Source organism: Lacerta agilis, chromosome 17, assembly GCF_009819535.1.
Source record: "Lacerta agilis isolate rLacAgi1 chromosome 17, rLacAgi1.pri, whole genome shotgun sequence".
Lineage (NCBI taxonomy): Eukaryota > Metazoa > Chordata > Lepidosauria > Squamata > Lacertidae > Lacerta > Lacerta agilis.
The window spans coordinates 26,258,227-26,275,909 of NC_046328.1; the positions used below are offsets into that span (position 1 = coordinate 26,258,227).

Sequence of the window (17,683 nt, forward strand, 5' to 3'; positions counted from 1 at the left end):
TCTTCCTCAACTTGGCTTTCCAAAGAGACCTTGCTGCACCCCAGCGCTCTCTTGCCCGTGGCTGCCTTTTCCCAGGCCAAGAGTTCTGGAACCTCTGGGTCTCTATGACTTCAGCAGGCCAGGATCTGCATCTCTCAGAATGTGCTTTGCCTTCCTCAGGGTTCTCCTAAATCAATGAAGCAGCCAACTGCAGAGGGGCATAGAGAGGATGAGCTGGAAGGATCCATTCATAACTATCACCTTCCCAAGCAAAGTCATCTACACCATTGGCTCTATCCTTATGCTCATCATTCACACAGGTGTTCTCATTGGTGACCTGTATCACTTCTTCGTCTCACAAAGGGGGGACCTCATGAGCTTCCATTTTACGGTAGTGCTATTGGTAAAAAGCTCTATCTCTCTCCCTGTCTCTCTCACACATTTCCTCTATTTTGCAGGCAGTCATTTCAAAGAGGCTTACACAAGAAAAACTCCCTGGTGGTGGTTGCGACTGCAGAAAATGGATGGGTTCTGGTGCATAAATACCAAACCCATCAGGATGGACATTGACACACTGTCCCTTCATAATTAATTGGCATTAATTTGTGTTTTCAAATCTCAAAAGTCACTGTCTATCAAAAAGGTTGTTGTAGAGGTGGAGTAGGGCAACTAAAATGATCAGAGGCCTGCAGCAACTCCCCTAGGAGGAAAGGTCACTATGCTTGAGTCTTTTTAGTTTAGGTTTAAAAGCATGGAGGAGGGACATGATAGAGGTGTGTCAAATTGTAGATGATGTGGAGAAAGTGGACAGAGGAGTTTCTCCTGCAGTACAAGAACCCAGTGGGATCATCCAGTGAAGACTGAATAAGAGGAGCTCAGGGTGGCATCCACACTTCTCCTTGCTATTTAACCCCCATAGCAACCTTGTGAGGTAGGTTAGACTGAGAGGAAGTGACTGGCTGAGGGGGGATTTGAACCCTGGCCTCCAGGGTTCTAGTCCAGCACCCTAGCCAGTACACCACACTGGCTCTCATGTTACAGGTGAATGAGAGAATTAACTACCATAAGATGTAGGTGATAGCACAGACCTGGACAGTTTTAAAAGGGGACAAGACAAATTCAAGCAGGATAAGATGGTCAGTTTGAAGTGATAGCACTTCAGTTGTAGACTGCTCTGCCAAAACAGACAAGCTCCTTTGCCATATTTCCAGCACCATCAACTCTTTCTTTCAAAAATTAAATCCTGAAAACTCTCTTAAAATATTCTTGAGTTTGAGGTTGATGTTTCTCTGTTGGTGGAATTTTGTTATTCTTCATTATATATTCTTGCCCTTACTATGTATATCTTAAATGTTTCTATTGTTATTGGGCAGTATATAAAAATAGCGCTAAGAAAATAAATACATAAAATATTGCCAGTCACCCACTGTAGGTCTCGCCCTTCCTTCTACCTGTCTCGGTTTTAAACATCCTGACTAGCCCTTGGTGGTCATGGGGGCACTTATTTTTATGCACTGCTGGATCTGCATTCAGCATTGCAAATAGAAAACCAGGAAGGTTAACCTTGACTCTAAATTAATGAAAAAAGTTCTTGAATATGACCAGCATGCTGAGACTCACTCCAGATTAAATGGATGTGGAAAGATTTGGGGTATGTGGTCTAGGATTCTAAGCTAACTTTTCTGCAAATGTAGTGGGCATTTGCAATAAGCATCTAAAAAGTGTCCCATTTGCCCCCTTCCATCTTAATTCCACCGACAGAAGTGCATCAGAGTATAGAGAGGATTCCCCTCTCCCACTTTTCCCTTTCCATCATTGAAGACATATCACTTCTGCTCCTCCTTTTTGGTTTCTGCAGACCTCACATACAGCCAGCTTCTACTGGGCACTGCTGGCAGCGATCTACACCTTACAAGCGGACGACGATGTGCTGATGTACATTGCCATGACATCTTTTGGTAAGGCGAGTTGGGGAACTAGAGGGATGGGGACCTGCCACATATTCTGGGGCTCCCTTCAAGCCCAGTGATGTGAGCTTTTTGGGAAATATTGAATTGGAATCTTTTGTGCAAATTAGGGCAATTTCCATAGAGCAGGGTTTTTTAAATTATTATTTTGCCATCTTAACAGTTTCTGAGGATCTAAAAAGTGATCTAATTTAGCAGGTTTATTTCGCTTTTATTTAGTAAACTAAGCAAAAAACACTAAAATTGTCCACGGGTGCTTAATACTTACTGGCATCTGTTGATTTCTACTAATAAGCTCATGAAACAGATTTCCATAGAAAAATGCACACTGGAAAACCTGCTCTAGCTCTAGCCACTGCTTCAGCTCTAGCCAATGAACCAGGACAAAAGGAATCCACTCACAGGGTCCCCATCTGCAAGTCAGAAGAGCCACCTCAAAAAGAACCCAACCCTGAGAGGAGGAAGAATGTGGCTACAGCACAGAGGGTTGGGCCTTCAGCTGGGATTATCAGTGGTGGAAAGAGGTGGGCCTAGTTAGGAATGCCACATTCGCTGCAAAGGAGAAGGTTCCGCCTCATGTCTCAGCAGAAGCCAACCCTGGCCCTGAGATAGCAACGTTTTCCCTGATGCTTCCCAGACATAAGCCCCAGTCCTCTAGCCCAAACTCCCTACTAAATGGCTCAACTTCTGTGAGGGCTTCCCCTGACCTCCCAGGCTGCTGTCGGCCATTCCACATTTTCTCATACCCAGAAACGCATAAATTTGCTTGCTTCAAGGCAGTGGGCCCCTCCCACCCCCACTGTGTGTTGGAGAAGTGGAGTCACTTTTTTCCATCAGGGCTTTCATCCCCCCTGCCACAACATACTTTTCTGCATGTAGTGATGTTAGTGGTTTGTGAACGAGTCTCCTCTGCCAAAGCCGTGAAGAGACTGGAAGCTTCTGCTTTTGCTTTGAAATGTAGGATCAAAGCCAGAGTTTATGGTCCTGCCACCATCAAGTTGTTAGTTTGTGGTCCTGGCTTATTAACACTGCAGCTCAGTGTCAGGGCATCTGCATCGCATGCAGAAGGTTCTAGGTTCAGTCCCCGGAAGCATCTTCGTGTAGGGCTGGGAACGTCCCTCATCTGAAACCCTGGAGAGCTATTACAAATCAGTGGAGAGGGGGACAATACTCAGCTGTGTGGATCAATGGCCTAACTCTGTATGAGGCAGCTTCTCAGGTTACAGTTTAAGCTAACCAGAGTTCCGCCAAACTGAGAAGCAATAAGGAATTCTAAATAGTTTGAAAGTGGGTACTTCCAATTTCCTCATAGAAGCCACACCAGCAAAGGAGAGGGAAAGGGGAAATATGCAAGCCCATGGCTCATAACCATAGAGCTAAACCATGGTTTAGCGCTACATTCCCAATGGGCCTGCGTGTCTGTAGCACACAAGTAACTGTGAAAGAACTCATCTGCCTAGGTTGTGTGGAGGATGTCAGACTTCAGATGTCCATCTTTCAATTGGGAAAAAACAGTGTTTGTACTAAAATGATTACTGATGCCTTCCTCTCCTTTCTGCCCAGCCTTGAACTTTGTCGCCTTTGTTGCCCGCTTCAGCATGGACTATGCCACCATTGATTACAGAGAGGAACAGTACTAAGCAGCGATTCTCAAAAAGGGGGGGGCACTCCCCAGGCTTATTCCAGTTTGCCTCAAAGGAAGAAGGGAGGGAACAAATGCAGCTTGGGGTTAACCAAGAGAGTTTAATAGAACACCAACAAACAAACAGGTCTATTGCTTCAGGTGTAATAAAGTCTTGTATTTTCACCAAGAGAGAATCAGGTGGTCAGTGAGCCACACAGTCACGTTGCTGGGGCAGCACCAGTCAGACACCTCCAAATAAACTTTCCTTGCTGCAAGGGATCATGGGAAGGCTTGTGTGCCCCACTCCTGTTCCAAGCTGCACCTCTCAGTTGAAGAGCAGGGTCTGAGGATCACCCAACTGCTACCAGCCCTGCAGCATGAGATCTGGGGGGTGGATGTGTAGATAGAGATGGTGCTTGGGATTGCAAGGCCAACTCAGTTCTTTATATGATGGTACACAGGCATCACATTTGCCACAATAAACTTAACATGGAACCCATGATCCCAGCCACTGCACCGTTAAAGCAGCAAAAACAAACCACACTTGTGCTGCCGGCTTTCAGTTAGATTTGTGTTATTTCGGCGTTCTGCTGAGCTGACAATGAGCCATTTATCCACGTCTCCATTACTGCCAGAGTATTGTGGTAAGGGGGATTCTGCTCCCTCCTCCCTAGTGCTCTCTCCAGCTGCAAACGCCCTGTTGAGAGGTGCACACTTGACAGGGCAAAGATGGACTGTGCAAGAAGCAGGCACCTGCTCTTTGGGACTACAGCTGTGCTAAGGAAACCTATCAGGGGTGGTGCAGACCCTTGTGCTGGAGAAACAACTGCCTTAGGTAAAGTGCTTGGGCCCCCACGCACCAGCCCTGCCAGGACCAAAAGATCAAAGTAGGGCTTCCCTATGTTCTTGGAATTCAGGTAGCCCACAGCAAAGCACCGAGGCGGGTCTGAAGCAGCAGCAGCCTATTACTGAAACCCCCTCCCACCCCAAATTGGGCAAAGGGAGGAAACTCCTCCCCACCCCCACCCCCCAATTGGTCCCACTCTTTTACCGACACTGTTACAGGGCATCGGGAGGGAGCAGTGGTGCGTGGGGAGTGCTTGGTTTCCATAGTTCCTTTATAATTGCGAACATCAAAGCTGAGAAGAACAAAAGAGAGTATCTCAGCTGCTAGTAAAAGCTGAGTGAAGAGGATGGGCTTTTCACTTCAGTAAAAGAAAGCCAATGAAACATAGGGGGTTGGTGTGTGTGTGTGTGTGTGACGGGGGGGGGGAGGGGAAGCGAGAGAGCTCCTCTGCTGACTCAGCAGCTGTCATTTCACATCAGTGAATGGAGGAAGACTAGGGGTACTCCATTGAGTGGTAGTCAGAAAAAGCAGATGCAGATCACTGAACTGTTATTCCTCTCTGTAGTGTCATGGGGAAATGCCCAGGAAAAGTGAGCCTCTCCCGCCTGTGACCATCCCGGCATTTGGATGACAGCAGGAAGGGGGTGGGGTGCTCTCTGGGGCCCCCCAAAATGCAAAAAGAGAGTTCCCAGCTCCAGTTTGAGTTTGCAGAAGATAGAAGGAAGAGTGTGACTCCTTCACCAGAGTCTCTTTGTCCAAGCTGTCAGGAGTGGCCATGGTCACCTGTTTCTTCCTGGGAGGGGCTGAGATTGCAACCAAAGAGTTATTCCAGGACTCTCCTCAGTCCAACTTTCTCCAGGAGTGGGCAGGGGAGCCCAGAACAAAGAAGGGAGCCCAGCAGGGAAGAGGCTGCCCCCCCACTCACTCCTGCCCAACCCGGATGTGTGGGTTGAACTTGGGGTCCAAGTTGGGGTCATGGTCGGCAGATGCCCGTCCCACCTTCATCATGATGATGACAAGGGTGAGGAAACCAATTCCACCAATTAGGAGGAGGATGACGAACCTCTGCATCATGGAGCGGGGCTGCTTCCTAGAGCTGAAGCGGTTCCTGACAGCAAGAGGAAGGAGAGAAAGTGTTAGCATGAGGTCCTTCCAAGCAGGGAAGAGGCAAAATCCAAACTGGTGCACTGTGAACTCCTTCTAGACATTAACTGAGCTACTGTGAGGACATAGCTGAGGAGGAAAGCATTAGGGACAGAATACTAAGGAACAATGCATTTTCTGGAAGGGGTTCCTTAATAAGTAGGCTAAAGAAATAAGTGCCTGCTTTCAGTGGCACAATCTAAGGTGGGGGGAAGGGGAAAGCAATTGGGAGGTTGAACATATTTTGATTTAAACATTTTATAAGCTCAAATAAAAAAGACGGGTATCCAGAAGGTAACGGAGGGAAGCTTGGGGCGAGAGACAGACCTCGTGCCTCCCAGCCTGCTAGGTGGATTTCAGCTCTCTCCACTTTCTAAGGAGGAGTCAATTCAGAACAGGGATGATGAGACAGAGAGAAAGATCTGGAATCAAGGCTAAACAGAGCTCAGTCTGTGAGGCTCAATTTGGTTTCCTGCACAACATCATAGCCCAAATGATGTGTCTGAAAATGTGAAGGCAGTACTGCCCTGAAGGTACAGACAGACAAACAAACAAACAAGAGTGTGTGTGTGTGCCCGTGCCCACATTTGCATACACACCACAGCACAGCTTCCCGCCCTTCCTTCAGTACAAGCCCAGACTCTTGCTGTATCTGGTCTCTCTACCATTCTCATGCCAGCCTGTATAGAAGCATTCCAGATTCCACAACAGCCCCATGGGAACAGGAGGCCCCTGTGTCTCTGGCCAGCCCCACTCTGAATGGTTGCAGCTTCTTCCGAACTTACTTGAGCAGCTGGGCAAGCCAGCCAAGCGCTGGCCGCCGCCGGTATTTGTCTTCGTCAAAGTCCACGCGAGCCTCGGAAGCCCTGCTGCCCCCGCCTTCCCGGGTGTCATACACTTTCCGTGGCGAGGAGGCTGCCAGAAAAGGAGCAGATAATGGCATAAAGAAGATGGGTTGAAAAAGGCCATCCACCCCCACGAAAAAGGTCTAACCCACTTTACAAACCCTGATATGTATGAGGATGGCTCAGGGGGCATCCCAGAAGCTGCCCTGTCCCAGCTCAGACTCCCATTGAGCCAAAAGCTGCTGCCTCTGCACACACTGACCAACAGAACTGACCCTCTAGGCAGGCAGGCAGGCATGGCCTTCCCAACACCTCTTGCTGCTACTGCAGCTCCCTGATCATCTTTTTAAATGGAGATGCCAGCAGGGATTGAAACCTGGACTTCCTGCGTGCCAGGCATGGGCATGGCTCTCCTCCTCGTTGCTTGCCTTGCCCCTCCATGCCAGAAAACTGTTTGGCTCCAACTTGCCGCTTGCCTGGGGACTGCAGAACTGAAGAGCAGCACCCTCTGGCTCCTGCCACTGATCAAGGGGCGCTACTTACTGGGGTGAGGTTGCCCTCCTGACTCCCAAGGAGACAAGGAGAAGATAAACAAAAGAGCAGCAGCAGGGAGACCCCTGAAGAAGGCGGGTGTGTATCCAACTATGTGTGGTCTGTGCTGTACCAAGTTCTTCCTTTTGTCCATCTTAAATATCTACCTGCCAACTGGCAGCATCAGCAGGATGGGAAGACTCTCCTTTCCCTGCTTCCCCCATTTGCCAGTTTCATTTCATTTGCCAGCTTCACAACAGGCCACAAGCAGCAAGGCAGAAAGCAAAAAGGCATGAGGCCCCATGCTCTTCCTCAGCCCACGTTCCATCGCGGGGGAGATAGTATTATTTCCCCCCCCCCAGGCACCCTCCCCTGGATGAAAGGCCCCCCAAATGTGTGCCTACCTGCGTTAATGGTGACGGGGTCATTGGACAAAGCATTCATGCTGATGACCGTGTGCTGATGCTCCTGCACCGCCCCGTTGTTCATGCTTTGCTGTTGTTGGGAGGAGGGGAAGCTTGCGCTTGGACTATAAGAGAAGGCCGAATGGGGGCTCTGCTGCACAGCCTCCTCTGAGTTGAGGACTGGATATGGGGCGAGAAAGAGAGGAGAGGTCATTGAGGCAAGGCTGGAAGAGAGCAGGCTTGGTTCATGCGCTTGAGGCACTTCTTCACAAGTTTAGGCCAGAGACCCAGGGTCACCAGGGCCATGCCCCTTCCCTCAAGGGGCAAGGTCTTCAGTGTGAGGCCACGGGAATTCCTTTCCACCCAACACAGAGATTCTGGCTGCTATGAGGATAACCTCCCCTCCCCAACTTTCCTGCTTGCAATGCTCATGGGAGAGAGGGGTAGAAAATCTCCCAATGGGAATGGAATTGCGAAATGCCGCCCCCCTCCCCAGTTAGTTCCTAAACACAGTTGTCTCCCTGAGTGGGGCACCTTGAATGCTCTGCACTCACAAAGCCTCCAGAGAAAAGGAGTTATGTCAGAGGGGGTGAGAGGGGTGGGACCAGCAGCCAAGAGACAGAACAGCTGTCACGGTGCCTGGCTCCTCCTACTCCGGCAATACTCACCGGTGAAGCTGGACCAATCTGTGTAGTCTGTGGTGTCATGAGGCTCCGCCTCCTGGACTGTCTCCATTTCATCAATCTGAGCAGAATGAAAGCAGAAGTCAGATTTAAGGCTAGTTAGGAAAATCCACAGCAGGCGGCATAAATGTGCAGGTGGGTACAGAAAGTCCTCTGGCCCTGGAATCTGCACCTTCAGTCCAGCAAGCCTGGCTGAAGTTCATCTTCCAGCTTGCAGAGATGCCCTGAAGCTGACCCTTCACTTCCATGGATATGTCTGTCTGTCCACGGATACAAACACCATGAATTTACCCAAGTGAGAACCGTTTCCACATGCTGAAACACGGAACTGGATTCCTGGTCCAGTCCCCGAGAGGGGAAAGGAAAAAGGGAACTGCCATCTGGGAATCTGCTGCTGCATCACTTTTATTTCCTCCTCACAAGACAATCCCAGAAGCTAAAAACAGCAAGAACCTCTCTACCTGGCAGCAGGCTCTAGGCAAATCATTCATAGCTATGCTCTATTGGCCTCGGTGACAGATACTGGACCAGATGGGCCTGATCCAACCAAGCTTTTCTTATGCCTCCAATCAGCCCTCCTTAGAATAAAGGAGCAAAAATCAAAAATGCTGGAATTGCCTCTTACCAGAGGGAGCCCAAGGCCAGCCCGAGCCCAGTTCACCATCGACAGCTTCTCTCGCAGTACTGATGCTACTGGACTGACAAGGTTGGCTGGTGGAAAGACAGGGCCCTGGCAGTTGGGACACTGGTAGCCGGCTGGGGCAGTATTCTTCGGCAGCTGGTTGGCCATCTCGTTGAGGCAGGACCAGTGAAAGAGATCTACAGGAACGGGGGTGGGGGATCTGTTAGGGCGAACCTTCGCATGGGGACAAATAGGGCAGAACCACACCATACAGCTAAAGAATATACAAAGCACATGATTTACCACAAAGAATACTGGGAACTGTAGTTTCCCCCTCCCAGTAGCCTTAACCAACTACAGGTTTCTGGGAGACTCGGAGTAGGGTGCATCTCCCACAAACACCCCACCCTCTTTCCACAATCAACATTTTCCTGCCTCTCTATTTGCATGAAGCCAACTTTAAAGTTGCTGCAGTGGCATTTCAAGGTCCAGGGAAGGTGGGCATTTTCTGGATGGCCTCAGGAGGACAATTTGCTAAGTTTAGCAGAGTTACTGCTTGCAGAGCCTAGACCTAGCTTCATGGATGGATGTCACACCTGAGAACATAGAGAACTTTTACTTACCATAGCAGACCAGCCGGACTGTCTCTTTAGTGGAAAGAAGTGTATTGCACAGCCGACAGTTGGGATTGTAATCACTGTCCTGAAGCCACTGCAGGTATGACTGGACAATGCACTAGAAGAAGAAAGAGAGAGGCAAATGCTTGGCAAGAGGGACTTAGGCTCAGGGTAAGTGTGGTTGCACCAGAGTTTTAGGATATTGGTAACAATGATAATGGTAACAATAACAGTTTTCTAAAGAGGCTCAGGTCTAGTAAGATCCCCAAAGGAAAACACAGCCTACTTTTGTGTGTCTGAGAGGTCTGAACTTGGTACAGAGTAGGTGTTACTAAGAGGGTGCTTAGGAAATGGTGGAATTGAAGGAAGGAGACAGTCACATAACTGAATCAGAACCAACCCTATTTCTTTATTATGTACAAGTAAATCACATATTATGGTGATATCATTTGTGCAACTGCAGCTTTACGCAGATTGTCAAAAAGTTAAAAAAATAAAAGGGGGCAGGAGAGCTGGAAAAAAACCTCGGAACGACTGACCGAGATCATACGGACTGGCTCTTTTAGCCCTAGCAGCTGTTGATACAGAGGTGGTTCTAGGTTATTCCCTCTACCCACTTTCCAAGCTCCAGTAAAAAAAAGCCAACAAAGGCTAATGATAAGGGCAACAAAAAGCCACCCTTCTGCATCAAATGTTTGAACAGCATAGAAGTCAATGCCCAGGAGGCACTTCATCACACTTCTGCTGTGCAGAATTAGTCCTCAGCTAGGCTGAAAAGGTAGCATAAACCAACAATTGAGGGAAGGGGGAGATTGTGCCGTGGCCCTCGAGCTACAACTCCCACCATCCCCGTGTGCCCCTAGTGGGAGTTTTAGCCCAAAATCTTGAATGATGCAGGTTCCTCTCACACACCCCATCACAAAGGCAAATACTTTTCAACATTCTGCTTTCGTGTTTCTAACAACAGCAGGAAAAGGGAGAAAGACGAGAAACTAAAATCCCCCTTTCCCCCTTTCCCAAGGTTACATTGCCTCCTGGCTAAAGGGAATTCTCTAGCCCAGTCTAAACCCTTCACCCTTAATACATTTACCTTGGCATGATTAGCAACAATGCAGTTCTCACAGACATTCACCCGGTGCTCAAAACAGAACAGATTGGTGACTTTCCTCTTGGGGCATTTACAAAGCCCCATGATGGCAAATGCAGTGCCAACTCAGGACCAAACGAAGCTAGGCAAGGAAAGAAAGAGGGATTACTGCCTTGCCTGGATGAAGGCTTTCCAACCCAACCTAGGTACAAGATTAGCAAAACACAACCTCCACCCCAAGTCATCATCATTAGCTCAAATTCCTGCAGGTTCCTCACTAGCAGAGTCCAGAATCTACACTGCCACCATCTGAATGCTCCCACAACATTTGCACTCTCCCCTCCACCTCCCACCTCAAAACACAGCAGGTAACACTGAAGAACATGGCGCTGCAAAAGCAGAAAAAGCTAGACTTGTTGATTTCCCTGATATTTCATGCTCTATGGAGAAGCTATACCAGAATCAGCCCACGGAGACTGCAATACTTTGCCCACACAAATACTACCCAAGTTAGTCCCAGGCGCACTGGAGATATCTCCACGAAAGCACCCTCAAGATTGGGATGTTTTAAAATCACAGAAGCTTTTCTCTCCCCCCACCCACATGCCATCTCTTCCAGCCAAGCATCCCAGCAGTTGCAACAGACATCTGTTCCCGCCGCCCCGCCCGGAATCGGATCCAGCGACGCTCACGCCCCGCGAAGAACCCAGGAGCAGTGATCGCCCCACTGCCGCTCCTCTTTCAGAAGGGGATCCGGGCGCCCTGCTCTGCAGCCCAGCCCTGCCAGGAACCCAGGAGTACTGCCCTCCACCAGGAAAGGAACCCAGGCGTCCGAATGACGCGATCACTAGGCGCCCTAGCCCTTATTTACCGACCGCGCGTGAGGGTCCGCCAATACTCACGGATTCCGGGGAAGAGGCGTGGCCATGACGGAACGGGAGGAGGAGGAGGGAGGGGGGCGACGATGCCTTCGCCTGTTGGTCCAGCTGCCACGTCTCTTCCGGGGAGGACGCGCTCTGATGGCATCATCCCCGGCGTCACGCGAGCGGCGCTAACGTCGCGAGAGCGCCGCACGGGGCGGCCGCGGCGGCCTATCCCAAGATGGCGCTGGCAGCGACTCGCTTCCCTTGCCGCTTAGCTGGCCGCGCCTTTTCCATTACGCTACTTCCGCCGAAGCGGTGGCGGGCGAATTCAACGACGAAGAGGATCTTGAAGCGAAGCCACCCGCAGGCCGTAATGGCGGGAGGAGGCCGCGCCGGGCCCAAGAGGGCTCGCTCCGCTGGGGAGGCCCGGGCAGGTGAGCGGGGAGGGGTGACGTTACCAGAGGGCCGTTATAAGCAGGGGGCGATGGGGGGCAAAGAGAGGAAGAGGCGCTGCTTCTCATTTGGCGGAGGACCGTTTTGTGGGGGGCGGCAGTCGGCCAGACCGTTTCCGCCTCCCCGGAGCCAGGGGCCTTCAGCGCCCCTAGCCCCGCTCTTCCCTCCCTTTGGGGCGACCTTCAGGCCCCCTCGGCTGTCAGGTCCCGTTGGCTGTTGGCCTCGCTGCGCACGAAGGGATCTTGCTAGGACGTGCGTCTGTCTCGCTCGAGCCCAGCCCGCCTGGGGTGGCCGCTGTTGGTGCGGCTGTGGGAATGATGCCGAGCAGCAACATCCAAACCAAAGCGGCCGCCCAGGGAGATCGCAGGAGATCTTGGCGGGCTCCCCCGGGGTTCGCTCCCGCTGAGCGCTCCTCTCTCTCGGTCCCTTTCTCGCAGGTGCTGTTAATGCTGATGCTGCTTCTCCCCCGCGGCGGCGCCGGTCGGAGAGGATCGCGTCGCCCTCGGCTCAGCCCGTGTCGCAGGGGAAGCCGAGCCCGGTGGCGAGCAAAGTGCCAGGCGGCAATCTGGTGGGTGGAAACGTTTTCCCTGTTTTCCTGCCTAGGCTGCGAGTAGGGCAGGAAACGCCTCAGCCATGTGCGTTTTCCCTGGGTGCACTCCTCCTGCTTGAACTTTGACAGCTGCTACCAGTGTGCTTTTTTTAACAGCTGATGTGCCTTGGGAATTGTTAGCTGGAGTTGGGGTTCTTTTGGACAGAAGGAGCATAACCCTTTCTACTAAGGTTCCCTTTCAACACTCACTCCAATTGTTACGTGTCTTCACTACAGACATCTGGACCATTTGCAATGCGGCCGGTCACTGTGAAAAAGATCATGCCACGAAATCGGCAGGTACGTGTTTTAGAGGCCTGGTGCCATTTTCCGCTGGTGTAGAGAGAGCCATCCATGGATTTTCTCTCTCTCTCCCCTGACCGTCACCCTCTTTGCACCCAGGATCCAGTTTAGAGCCCAAACTGCAACATAGTATCCCCTTCAGGTTAATTTTTTGTACTTACATGCCACTCTTTAGGGTGACCAGATGCAAAGATAGTTAAATCAAGTTTCCTGTTTTGAAATTCACAAATTTCTTTAGTAGTTAACTGGTTGCTCTAAGAATCAGACTATATCTCAAAACCTTTTCAAGAATTGTACTGAAAGAAGACATGCTGCAGCTTCTGATGAAGGTTGGAAAAGCTGCTACCACCAAAAAATCTCCCTGCTGCTTGTAGTTGTGTGATACTCTGTCCTTCACATCTGCTCACCACTTCTTCTTTTCATCTACACTTTGCTCTTAAAGAATAAGTAAATCCAAATACTGGCAAAATTATAATGCTATAGTGCATCTACCTTAATTTGAAGACCAGGAGGGGACATGCAGACCCTGGATCAGACCCTGAGTGCAGTGTTGGTCTGGGCTAGTTAACTGAATCTGAATCCTGGCAAGAAACATGCCCTGTGGAAGAATGGTTCCATGTCTAGGAAATAGTTCTGTTACCTGTTCTGGGTGGGATTGCACTCCCTCTGAAGCAGGGAGGCAACCGCCTCAGACGGCATGATCCACAGGAGCAGCAGATCTGGCAGCAGAATGCATTTTAATTTGGGTTTTCTTTTCCTTTTTCCAAACCAGATAAAAGAAACAGCCTTAATTCCCCTTCGGAGTCCAAGGGTAAGTCTCAAGCGCCAAGTTCTGTGGTTAACAAAGGCCACGCCTTTCCATCAGGGCTGTGAACTTTAACTTGCCTATGTTGGATCAGGGATGCTGTGAGTGATGGACACGCTTGTTTCTATTATAATCTTTGATTCTGGTGTGTCGCTGCACAAGGAAATGAAGAAAGAGCTATTTAAAGACGATGACCTCAACTCGCAATGTGATGGGTTGTTAATTTACAAATGAATATGGATATATTTGATACCTAAAAGGCACATAACATTGTTTGGCTATATGCAAATAGGCTTAATTTGTTCCAAGGCAGGTAGTTAATCAGCTGAAATTAGTGAATCATTTGGCATTCTTGCTGGAGTACTCTTTTCAGCATTATTCAGCATAGCGTGCTAAGTCTGTCACCTGCAGAAGCCTTTCCTATTAAAGGTTAAGCTTGCATCTTCTCTTACAGAATTCATTAAAAGAAGACAAGGAAAACATTCCTCTGAGAGCCACAGAGGTTGAAAGTAATGCCAAGGTGGAACTGAAGCCTTCTCACCTGCACAGCTCTTTGCATCCTGAGACCGGGGCCTTACCAGCAGGGACCGACCTCCTGTTCCCAGTCAGTGCTGATGACGAGCAAGAACTGGCCAGGCCAACAAGAGTGCGCCGGTCTTACAGCCGCCTGGAGAACCCCTTAATCCACAGTTTCCTGGGGAGGCAACAAGAGTCTCCCAGCTCCAGCCTGTCGGACATTTCCACACCTACCCATGGCCCAGTCAAGCGGCAAACTCTTTTTGGATTTGATAAGCTTCTGGTTCCAGGTGAGCTCGCCAGCATCTCTCCTGTGAACACAGCTGCTCCCCAGAAGACAACAGTGGCAGAACCTAGAGCCATTGATGAGAGAGACACAGACATCCCAGGTATTTCATTTGTCAGGGAAAAACGAAGGAAGAGGAAGCAGCCACAATTTGATGTAAGTATAACAATTCAGACAGAGCGTGGGAAGCAGGAAAGGGGGACATAACATGGACATTAAAATCTGCACCAACTGGGCTCCTGGGGCACCATTGCTGAAAAGAAAAGAGTCGCCTAACATCACTGCAATGTCAAGTGATTGACATGTGGGGGTCCCCACCCATCTGTCAAATTGGGCTTCCCAGGGACTGGAGAGATAAAGATCTGGCCCTGTGGCTGAAAAATATTTCCCTGCACCTGTGATAGGTGTAACATGGTCTTGTTGTAAGGATCTCAACTAGATAATGCATAGGAAGCCTTACCGAGCACTTTAAAGTGCTATATCTACTTATTTGCTATGGAGGGCTAGAAATGGCCACGTCCTGGCAATCCTGGAAGCAATGTTAGAAACTCAGATATATAAGGTAATCACTAAATTGCACCTTAAATCTAGGTTATAGTCACCACAATGAAATGTTTAGGCATCTCCCCCCCCCCTTGGCCCCAGTGAAATTTGTTGTTGTTATTACTCATTTCTATACTGCTTTATAGTTTAAAGAAAAAATCTCAGAGGAGTTTACAACACACTAAAACATCAAATAAAACAATCTAGAATAAAACAAATTCAAGCTTCAAGGAAAATATTTCAGATCCTTCTCTGAGTGACATCTTACTTTCCCCATATTTATTCACTGACTTAATTTATATAGCTGCCCCCAAAGCAGAAGTACTGTAGGAAGCCAGGATAGTGTAGTGGTTAGAGTGTCGGACTAGGACCTGGGAGGTCAGGGTTCAAATCCCCACTCAGTCATGAAGCTCACTAGGTGACCTTGGACCAGTCATAGCTTCTTAATCTACATCACAGGGTCATTGTAGGAATTAACTAGGGGTGGGTGAACCATGTACTCCTTCGGGGGGAAAGGCGTAGTGTAAATGCAATAAATAAGCTCTTCTGCTTACCTGCTTAAGAAAGGTGAAGAGCCATCCTGATGGAGATGTCAGTCGCCAACCTGGCATCCTGGGGAATTTCAAACATTGCCTGGAAGGCGCGTGTGTGGGGACAGGAAAAAGTTGGCCTTATTTGCTAAGGCCTTGAAAGCTGCTTCTACTGAGCAGCATCGCCCAATGGTTAGCACCCTGCTTAGATGTTTTCCCATCCCCGTATCTAGCAGAATAATTGTAGGCTTGTGTTCTTAATTTGTCTCAGAACTTGGGTCAACTTGGCAAGGAATTATGGGATTTTAACAAGTACAGACTCCTATTTTTAAAAAAGGGTGACAAGCACAGTTCCACAGGGCCCTATAATATGCATAAACAATAACATAGGTTTGCTTAATTTTTATATTACTGTATTTGAATCTTTTTTTTTATAACCACACACAGTTCATTCACTAAGGTGTACATTTCAAATTTGCTTAACTCTCTAGAGCACAGAACTTCATTCAACCCTGTTAACCTTTCTGGCACTGCCCTAAAACCAGGCATGTCCAAAGTCTGTTTTGGGGGCCTAATCTGGCCCGCCGGTCAGTGTAATCCAGTCCCTGTGGCAGTTTATTTCCTGGGGTAAAATCCTAAAAAAAAAAACCCTCAGCAGCTTCAATCCTAAGAAAGGATCAACAACTTCAATCCTAAAAAAAAGGAAAAAGGATTCGGTTGGCCCTTTGGTTGGCCCTCATGGCCCTTCACGTCATCAAATCTGGCCCTCTTTGAAAAAAGTTTGGACACCGCTGACTGTTTGTTATCTTGTAGGGTCATCAAAGTGGAGCCACCCTTTTAGCTGAAGCCTCTCTTTGTGCCTTTTCAGGTATTACAGCTGGATGAATGGGCAGCCCAGATGAACGCGGAGTTTGAAGAAGCAGAGAGATTTGACCTCCTTGTGGAATAAAGGCTCCTCTTTCACTGGAGCGCTGCCTGTCTGCTCCTTGAGTGCGCTTTGTTCACAGATTTTGGGCTTGTCCTGTGGAGCTCTTTCGGTTCTCCAAACCCAGAAAGCAGTATGTCTCTTTGCTGCCAGGTGGACTTGGTGGCAAATTGCAAACTGGGTAATGATGTTGTACAGGTACAGCTGCTGGGTGATGACTTTCCCTTGAGTTTTGACAGTGGCGGAGGCAAGGACGACAGCTTCTGGCTGCATCCCATGTTATACTTGCTAAATAGCCTGTCTTGTGCATTTGAAACATCATGTCTGCGTGATCTGCCTATGTTCATTCTGTTTTCATTCTGTATTTTTAAAAGGCTGTTTATCCTTTTCTTCATAGGTTGGCAGGTAAATAATAATTACTTGGACTATTCAAAATGTGCTAAGGTATCATTGCACCACCAGAACATTGCTGTATTTTTAAATTCAGTGGGTTTTTCTAAAAAACACACATTCTGTGTTGGCTTTCTAGACTCTAGATATTTGTAATTCCTACTTTGGAGTATAGAGTGAGATGCCAGCTCTTCTTGATTTTTAGGGGCTATACATTTTATTACTTTTTTGCAGTGAAATGTCACCAACAGAGTGACATTAGTCCATGGTTGGTAATTCTCACCATGTACTTTACTTGTTAATAGTGAGGTGGGGTGGTTGCCTGTGGCTCCTTCACTGGTTTTCTCTCTGGCTGTGTTTCTTTTTCTCAGTGCACTTGTTTAAGAGTAAGTACAGAAGACATAATGGCATTCCCTCACTTCATGCTGACATTTCCCTGTTGGAAAAAGAACTCTGCCATGAACACCTGCTCCATTGGTTGGTTTGGAGAGTTTCTTCGTGGTGACGCAGTGTGTTGTATAAGCTAGCAGAAATGTCAAAAAGCACAAATTACTGGGAGGGTTGGGCCGTGAGGGAAGCGTGCCGTGTTTGGGTTCAAAACATTTTATAGAAATAACATGTTTAATAAAAAAAAAAATACTTCCATGGTCATCCTTTCCTGGGTTTCCTCTGTAGTTCTGCTGGCTGGCCTTGTCCAGAGTGTTTATATTGATGTGTCCATAATAAATGACTTTTAAATCATGCTAAATGCATGCCTCGCCAACTACTGTTGCAAGAGTCCATGCAGGGCAAGATTCCTTAATGTGCCACATCTGCTGGCAGGATCCAAAGAATCAAGCTGCTTAGTTCCACACAACAGGGAAGAGCCTTTGGGCTTGTTAGAGTGCTAGAGTAATAACAGCGGCGGAACGTATAAGCAGCAAAGTCTCTGGCTAAGACCTCATCTTGGCTAAGAGCTTCCTCGGAGGGTGAAGAAAGTCATTCCCTCTCTGTCTCCACAAGATTGATAGCCCCTGCCTGCTTTTAGAGAGCAAAGAAAACGTGAGATGGAGCCACAGAGTTAAACTTCCCTGGAAATCTCTTTTCAATGAAAATACTTTTTCTTTTGGCAACAAAAACACTACGTGGCGC

The 17,683-nt window shown here is 48.6% G+C and overlaps 3 protein-coding genes across 4 annotated transcripts; 2 read left to right on the forward strand and 1 right to left on the reverse strand.

The window, feature by feature from the left end:
- Nucleotides 1-137: 137 nt before the first annotated feature.
- On the forward strand, nucleotides 138-3,759 carry TMEM262 (transmembrane protein 262). 2 transcript variants are annotated; one of them, XM_033174850.1, is made up of 3 exons: nucleotides 138-382; nucleotides 1,838-1,937; nucleotides 3,510-3,759. In XM_033174850.1, exons 1-3 carry the CDS (start codon nucleotides 209-211, stop codon nucleotides 3,584-3,586), a joined length of 351 nt encoding a protein of 116 aa, XP_033030741.1. In that variant the 5' UTR covers nucleotides 138-208; the 3' UTR covers nucleotides 3,587-3,759. The 2 variants fall into 2 exon arrangements, with proteins under 2 accessions (XP_033030741.1, XP_033030742.1); XM_033174851.1 differs by having other exon boundaries at nucleotides 138-370.
- On the reverse strand, nucleotides 3,673-11,062 carry ZFPL1 (zinc finger protein like 1). The gene is made up of 8 exons (XM_033174849.1): nucleotides 11,044-11,062; nucleotides 10,353-10,491; nucleotides 9,269-9,380; nucleotides 8,649-8,842; nucleotides 8,009-8,084; nucleotides 7,341-7,520; nucleotides 6,346-6,475; nucleotides 3,673-5,525 (listed from the first exon to the last, which is right to left on the reverse strand). Exons 2-8 carry the CDS (start codon nucleotides 10,452-10,454, stop codon nucleotides 5,339-5,341), a joined length of 981 nt encoding a protein of 326 aa, XP_033030740.1. The 5' UTR covers nucleotides 10,455-10,491; nucleotides 11,044-11,062; the 3' UTR covers nucleotides 3,673-5,338.
- Nucleotides 11,063-11,435: 373 nt separating this feature from the next.
- CDCA5 (cell division cycle associated 5) lies at nucleotides 11,436-17,199 on the forward strand. Its single transcript, XM_033174848.1, has 6 exons — nucleotides 11,436-11,646; nucleotides 12,103-12,233; nucleotides 12,492-12,554; nucleotides 13,330-13,368; nucleotides 13,817-14,320; nucleotides 16,106-17,199. The coding sequence occupies exons 1-6, from the start codon at nucleotides 11,451-11,453 to the stop codon at nucleotides 16,184-16,186; spliced, it is 1,014 nt and encodes a 337-aa protein (XP_033030739.1). The 5' UTR covers nucleotides 11,436-11,450; the 3' UTR covers nucleotides 16,187-17,199.
- The last annotated feature ends 484 nt before the right edge of the window (nucleotides 17,200-17,683 follow it).

Excerpts from the sequence above, each read along its gene's own strand:
- TMEM262 (XM_033174850.1), top strand. The coding sequence starts at position 209 with ATGAGCTGGAAGGATCCATTCATAACTATCACCTTCCCAAGCAAAGTC. Across the intron at positions 383-1,837 it reads ATTTTACGGTAGTGCTATTG|ACCTCACATACAGCCAGCTT; the intron begins GTAAAAAGCTCT and ends TGGTTTCTGCAG. Across the intron at positions 1,938-3,509 it reads CATTGCCATGACATCTTTTG|CCTTGAACTTTGTCGCCTTT; the intron begins GTAAGGCGAGTT and ends CTTTCTGCCCAG.
- ZFPL1 (XM_033174849.1), bottom strand. The coding sequence starts at position 10,454 with ATGGGGCTTTGTAAATGCCCCAAGAGGAAAGTCACCAATCTGTTCTGT. Across the intron at positions 9,381-10,352 it reads TTGTTGCTAATCATGCCAAG|TGCATTGTCCAGTCATACCT; the intron begins GTAAATGTATTA and ends TTCTTCTTCTAG. Across the intron at positions 5,526-6,345 it reads TGGCTTGCCCAGCTGCTCAA|GAACCGCTTCAGCTCTAGGA; the intron begins GTAAGTTCGGAA and ends TCTTGCTGTCAG.
- CDCA5 (XM_033174848.1), top strand. The coding sequence starts at position 11,451 with ATGGCGCTGGCAGCGACTCGCTTCCCTTGCCGCTTAGCTGGCCGCGCC. Across the intron at positions 11,647-12,102 it reads CGCTGGGGAGGCCCGGGCAG|GTGCTGTTAATGCTGATGCT; the intron begins GTGAGCGGGGAG and ends CCTTTCTCGCAG. Across the intron at positions 14,321-16,105 it reads GGAAGCAGCCACAATTTGAT|GTATTACAGCTGGATGAATG; the intron begins GTAAGTATAACA and ends GTGCCTTTTCAG.